This window comes from Myripristis murdjan, chromosome 19, assembly GCF_902150065.1.
Source record: "Myripristis murdjan chromosome 19, fMyrMur1.1, whole genome shotgun sequence".
Taxonomy (NCBI): domain Eukaryota; kingdom Metazoa; phylum Chordata; class Actinopteri; order Holocentriformes; family Holocentridae; genus Myripristis; species Myripristis murdjan.
In genome coordinates, this window is record NC_043998.1 from 11,148,452 (window position 1) to 11,155,652 (window position 7,201).

The following is a 7,201-nucleotide window of genomic DNA, read 5'->3' on the forward strand; positions in this document are numbered from 1 at the left end:
GGCATTTGGAGCTGACAGTCCGGTGAAGTTGCCAGACAGCGCGCTTCCCTTGTTTCCCATCCGTGCGTAATGGCCATGGTCACGTCCAGGATTTTCACAGGAGGACATCATTTCCAAACTCAAGTGAAGAATGCCCTTTTGCCAAATTACCTGAAGCCGGAGGACACTGATGGATTGTGTTGGTGTGATCCGTGATGAAGTGATGGAAGAGTAGCCCACAGACGCAGAGGTGCTCTGGTTGTTTTCTGCAGTTGAGACAGTGAACAGTGTTCTGGCATAGAAACGGCTAAAACAATCAGAAAGCAGAGAAGGCAAAATCTATTAGAAAAACATGCACTATCCATATCCATGGAGAGATGGCATGCGTGCTCCTCCTCAGTCGAGTTCTGCCGTCCTCACACAGGCTCCTAAGGACATCTGTGTGGTCATTATCCATCCTCCTTACATATTTGTGTTACTGTGCACTCTTTTCTTCAGATACCATCATGCAAAAGTCAGGTGATCCAACGCCCAGCTGTCGGCGCGTCCTGGCTGATGGAGGCAAAAGGCATCTGCAAAAATCTCTCTCTTGCGTTTTGCCTTTGGAGGCAAAGCAGAACAGCGCCCATGCGTCTCGGCTTAAGAGCGACCAAAGACCCGCGTCACGTTTTACCGCTGCTCGGAATGACACGCCGAGTCCTCCCGTGGGTTATATAAAGTTTGGGAATAAAAAGTTACCCAATGCCATCATAGTTGGTGTGAAGAAAGGTGGAACAAGAGCTGTTCTGGAGTTTATAAGAATTCACCCGGACGTGCGCGCAGTTGGCACCGAAACGCACTTTTTCGACAGGAACTATGACCGAGGTCTCGACTGGTACAGGTAAGAACACATGTCTACCTGCTCAGGTGTATGTCTTACTACTCGTCCTGTGGTACTCAAACGTTTCCATCTCACGGACCAAATGGATGGATTTAAGTCCATGTCTCAATTTGATCAGATTTTGTCCCAAGAGCCTCAAGATTTCCATTGTTTTGACTGGGTATTAAATTATATAACTCTTAAGGGGTGATGGTGGATATCTAAACATGCCTAACACTAGTCACTGTTGTACAATTTTCAAATTAGTGTCATTAGTACCTGTAAATTAAATTGTTGTACAAGCAAACTATTATGCAACTTCAATTTGGTGTGGGGCCCCGTTAAGGACCCCAAAGGGACCACTGGTCGAATAAAATAAGCCTGCAGGATATTAAATACCTGCTCCCTGGCTTATTTTCTTCAACACAGCTTGATAGCCTCATGATTATGGTATAAATTTTCAAAATCATATGCCATAGGCAACAGGGTATCACATAAGATTGTTGCTTTGCAAGTTAAATGATGATTTTAATCAGTGGAAACTTTGCCAAATTTAAATTTAATTCCAAGTAATTCAAATAGAACAGAACTCATTTTAGTTTGTTAGTATACAAAAAAAATTGCTTATATATAATATATATAATATATAATATATTGCTTATACAGCAATATATTTATTGCTGTGTTATCCGTCTTGGGTTCTCAGGTTGAAAGGTGTTATACAATTTTGAACTTTAATATATAAGTGCCGAATCAACTGATGTGCATTGGTGGTCTTGCACCTGGGCATTGTATTTGTTTCTGGGTCTTCTATTCAATGGAGTGTTATTGCTTTAATGAATTTTAAATAAATCAACAAAGGCATTTGCATACCAGTTGTATTGTTAATACAAGTGTCTCTCAAGAATTAAGGGCACATTTTCCATAATCCAGCTGCACTCTGTTCCAAAGATGATGCTGCTACGTGTCTCCTTCCCTCTCTCTAGTGTTGCTCTTGTGTGTTTCTTTTCTCTTTCACTTTACTGAAGTGGCTAAACATGTTAGAAGTGCTTTCTACAGGCCCTTCGCTCGTTCCACCATCTGCCATTGCAAGAAACTTTGAACGTTGTAGCTCAGTTTGTGATTGAAGAACAGCAGTCCTGTTCCTGTTTTGCGATGTTAAGCAATTCAGCAGATTTCTCACACAAATCCAAGAGGTTGGCAGAAGCTGCCAGTCCTCTTGGCAATGGTCTTGTTTGTAATTATGCTAATGTCTCAGAATTAATGTTAAACTTAATGATTTATTGATGTTAAATGCTAGATGTAGCACCTTAAAAAAAGAGTGCAGTCCTCAAATTGCAGGCTACTGTTGGAACGAATGGATTTTTTTTTTTTTTTTTTTTTGGACTGTTAAGTGCTCATTCATATCTCATTACACATTAAAATCGTTATACAATAAACATATACACTAGAAAATAAGATTCTCAGCAACACTTCAGCCAATAACACTTTCTCTTTACTAAATAAGTGCATGACATTTTTCATCGATACTGATTCAAACCAGCTTTCATTTGTTAATAATGTAATATTCCCTTGTGACAAATAGTGTTTGTTTGTTTGTTTTTTGTTTGTTTGTTTTTTGTTTTTTGTGGGAGGCAGGGGTAAATATATAGGGACATATATAGGGAATATATTTTGCTGTAGCTTTGAAAAATTCTGACACACACACACACACACACACACACACACACACACACACTCACGAATCTGCTTCCATGTACATTTAACACTAATGATTAGCTGTCATGTAGCCTTGTGGCAGAGACTTGTATCAGTTGTATAAATATAGTAAATATAAAATAATCTGACACTGGGAAATATTCTCGACTAATTGGCACTCTTCGGTGCAGTCGGCCACTGACGCCCATTTATCTCAGAGATGTGAACTCGAGCTTATTACGCTGGTTTGATTGTCAGCTGTCAAAGCTGTCAAAAGAAGGTCAGAGGCTAAACTACCCGGAGAATTTGCTTTCACCATAAACATCTGCTTTTTAGCAGCTCTCTTTTGAACAGTTAGTGAACAATAAAGGCCAGCTATATATATATATTTTTTTTTTTTTCAGTTGTCATAATATTCAATTCTGGTTCCTCACAGCCAGTTGTGTTTGTTGTCAGCCAACAGGTGATGGAAATAACGTGCCAGGTGTCTAACTAGCAGTTTTTCAGTTGCATCACAAATCACCTAGCAACCACAGGTGGCACTATAACGGAGGTCTACTGGAGAATTGGCTGTGCACAAATAATTGCTAAATTTATAACAACCAGCCAAGAAAAACTAGAAGTGATTGTTGTGGTGTAGATGTAGGTCCATTTAGTAACATTAAGAACAGAAATGAACAATGTGCTAACCTAGATTTGTTTCAAAATTGACATTATTGTCACACAGAGAGCTATTTTGCCTACCTGCCTTCATTATATAGTCTATACTCCAAATGTGCTTATAAGACAGTAATGGCAAGCTGTGCAGATTCTTTCATTGCCATTAATATCAACTAAACACAAAATAGGACTCAGCAGCAAAATGAACAGTGGGAGGAATGGTGGCAGAGTGGTTTGCTCCACGCAGCAGGAAGTTGCTGGGTTTGACACTCATGCCCAGCCCATATATTTTATCCATGTTTGTGTGGGTTTCCTCTTGGTTTCCTCCCGCAGTCCAAACACATGTAAGTCAAGTGATTTGGGAGCTCTTAATTGCCCTGAGTGTGAATGTGTTTGCCTTTATGTGCTCTCCCTGTGATTTCCCTGCCTTCAACGCAATGCATACTGGGATATAGGCTCTGGCCCCCTGTGACCTTGAATAGGAATAAGCGAATAAAGAGTGTGATTAAATTGAATAAAGTGAAAAAATGAAAACGATCAGTTCCCAGGCAAAAACAGCACAGACTTTAATAATTGTGTGCTCTTCTTGTGCTCTTCTCACCCGTTATGGCCACCAGAGGATGCATCAGGTCATCTGAATGCCCTCTATAAGAACTAATTATTAATACCAAGAATACTAATTTGATATTTGCATCCTGGGGAGTATTCATCTGAATCTGTTCCTTGAGTGAATAAACATCTCAAGAATGTGAGCATGTAGAAATCATATTTACAGTTATAAGATGGGCTGTGTGTTTGACCTAAAATGGTCAATAAGATGCTCAGGTGTTCATTATCTGTTTTTGTCATTATATACAGTACTGTAAACTAATGCATCCTCATTGTTTTGAGGGTGGAATGGAATCAATGCTGTATGTTCATAGTTATTTTTAGGTTTTATTTATTCTATGTTTTTAGCAGCTATTTTTAGCATGGCTCTTGATATGCTTATTAACACAAGCAAGGTTCTGGTGCTGAATCAGTTGTCAAACTTTTATATCTTTTGCTGAATTGTAGTTTAAGTGCGAGCCTACCTGTTAAAAGCATATCTTTTATAGATTTCAGTGGCCTAGTTTTTAGACCTAGAAGTAACCCAACAGAGTCACGCTCCTCTATGTGTTCTGTTTGCATACCCGGTGATTTATTACTCTTGAACCAAATGCTGGGCTGATGCACAGGAGAAATGTCTCAGAGACAAGTCTCCTGTGACAACATACCACTATGACTTTGCGTCAGTGCTCCTATTATCATTTTCATCGAGAAACTGGGTCCATAGCCAAACTAGAGCTTCCTAGTTAGGGTGGTTTTGCAACTCACTGGCATAATCGTGGCCTGAATAAACACCTGATGTACACTTTTTCTTTCTGACAGAGTAAATGCAAACACATTGTTTCTGCTGTATGTCTAAACCAATTAAAATGTTGTTGTAATGCTGGAAATTGCAGATAATTATAAAAGAATGCAAGGTGTTTTAAGAGACATTGCTTTTAAATTACCACTTAAAGCAATGTGATTGTACATTTAAAAAGAAAAAAAATACTTTAATATATATTTAATATTTAATATTTTAATCAGGCTTTCATTTCATGTCTTTTCCTCCCTCATTCAGAGGTTTAATGCCGAGGACTCTTGAAAGCCAGATCACCATGGAGAAGACACCAAGCTACTTTGTGACAAAAGAAACACCACACCGGATCTCTGCCATGTCCCGAGACACCAAGCTCATCGTTGTAGTTCGTGACCCCGTCACCCGTGCAATATCAGATTACACACAGACCTTATCCAAAACACCTGACCTGCCCAGTTTCCAAGAGTTGGCCTTCAGAAACCAGAGTCTGGGCCTGGTGGACACGTCCTGGAATGCTATTCGGATCGGCCTGTATGCTCTGCACCTCGAGAACTGGCTGCGCTACTTCCCCCTGGCTCAAATCCACTTTGTCAGCGGAGAGCGTCTTATTACGGATCCAGCAGGCGAGCTGGCACGGGTGCAGGACTTCCTTGGGTTAAAGCGCATTGTGACAGACAAACACTTCTACTTCAATCGGACCAAGGGATTCCCTTGCCTCAAGAAGCCAGAGAGCAGCAGCTCACCCCGCTGTCTGGGCAAGTCCAAGGGTAGAACTCATGTGCAGATAGATAGGGATGCTATTGAGCAATTGCGAGACTTCTATAGACCTTACAATGTCAAATTTTATGAAATGGTGGGTCATGATTTCAGATGGGAGTGAGGAGGCTTGAGGAGCATTAATGGATGTTGCATGAAAGACTTGTGTCTTCCATGAACCTCATCTTTCAAAAGTGGTTTGCTTGTAGCGAACAATATTTGTTGTGAGACTTAGCAGGATAGGTCGGTTATGGCAATCTACCGACAGTTTTGAAGTGTAAAAGCAAAGACAGGATTATTTTTTGGAATGACACTAATGAACAGAGTGAAATCTGAGATGACATTGCTTTTTGAAAGTGTATTTGAATTTGTCAGTTGCCAGGCAACATCAGTATCCTCTATGTTGTTAGATATACTTATCATTTCAGCTTTGGGATCTTGTGATTCCTGTTCCTGCTGTGTTCCATGCTGACTCGCCTCCCTATTTGCTGACCGGTGTATAAATGCAAGGAAATTCAAGGAAATGGGATTACTTCCTTTTAAAACCTGCTTCACTAATCAATGTAGGGTTTGAAAGGAAGATTTTGGAAAATGTCAGTGATGTCTTCAGGGAGGGCAGTCTTAAGCTTCGGCACTGTGGTGGTATATCTGGAATGTGAAGCCATAATGAAAATCTAAAGCACCTTCAGCTCAAGAAAAAATACTTCAGTTTCATCCATTTCTGTACTGCGCATCAGATTTTTTTCATTCCACTCGCAGCATGAATAAGATAAGTTGTAAGGTGTAACATTCAGTATTTCACGCCCTACTTTGTGGTTACATTGATTTATGCAAAATCCATGTTACAAATGTCACAAAAGTAATTCCTCACTGCCCTAGCCTAAATGCTTTTCAACCTCAACCTTATTAAATGAAACAGAAACATAATGAATCTGTTGATTTTATTATCTTTGTCTCGCTTAAATAACATTTACACACCTTGACCTTGATATACTGCATTTTGCAAAAATGCACGGTGAACCCCTTTCTTATTTGTCATTGTCTTAGACCAGTGGTTTTTCAGCGATGTACCCCCTATGAAATATTTTTTCAGCCAAGCACCTCCAAGTTCAGTGGGGGGAGGGGTGCAGTGGGACAGTGGGTGGGTGGGGGGTCTTGGGGTTTTTCAGGATGATGAAATTGAATACTGAATATAAAAAATTGAATACTGAATATGAAATTCTGTTTATGAACTTCCATTTATATTTTAATGAATATTTATTAGGCTAAATAATGATTTTTAAGGAACCTTGCATGGATGATATTTTTTAACATACACTACCAGTCAAAAGTTTGGACACACCTTCTCATTTTATGTTTTTTCTTTATTTTCATGACTATTTACATTGTAGATTCTCACTGAAGGCATCAATACTATGAATGAACACATATGGAATTAATGTAGTAAACAAAAAAAGTGTGAAATTACTCAAAGCATGCTTTATATTTTAGATTCTTCAAAATAGCCACCCTTTGCTTTGATTACTGCTTTGCGCACTCTTGGCATTCTCAAAATTCAAGATTTAAGATTCAAGATTTTTTATTTGTCACATGCATGAATGTACAAGTACAGCAGCAGTGAAATGCAATGGCAACAACTCCAGCACTGTGCAAGTAAAATAGATAAAAATAAAATAAATTAGAAAGTATATATATATATATATATATATATATATATATATATATATATGTATGTATATATACACTATATTACCAAAAGTATTCGCTCATATATATATATATATATATATATATATATATATATATATATATATATGGTGGCCCAAAATTCCTGGTGGCGCCCCTGCTTGCCATAATATGAA

At 38.8% G+C, this 7,201-nt stretch overlaps 1 protein-coding gene across 1 annotated transcript; it reads left to right on the forward strand.

Moving 5' to 3' along the window:
- Positions 1 to 356: 356 nt before the first annotated feature.
- On the forward strand, positions 357 to 6,235 carry LOC115377967 (heparan sulfate glucosamine 3-O-sulfotransferase 2-like). Its single transcript, XM_030078053.1, has 2 exons — positions 357 to 859; positions 4,845 to 6,235. Exons 1-2 carry the CDS (start codon positions 357 to 359, stop codon positions 5,461 to 5,463), a joined length of 1,122 nt encoding a protein of 373 aa, XP_029933913.1. The 3' UTR covers positions 5,464 to 6,235.
- The last annotated feature ends 966 nt before the right edge of the window (positions 6,236 to 7,201 follow it).

What these genes read in the sequence shown, in the direction of transcription:
- LOC115377967 (XM_030078053.1), top strand. Translation starts at nt 357, where the DNA reads ATGGCATGCGTGCTCCTCCTCAGTCGAGTTCTGCCGTCCTCACACAGG. An exon ending in CGAGGTCTCGACTGGTACAG is followed by an intron (nt 860 to 4,844) that starts GTAAGAACACAT and finishes TCCCTCATTCAG; the next exon opens with AGGTTTAATGCCGAGGACTC.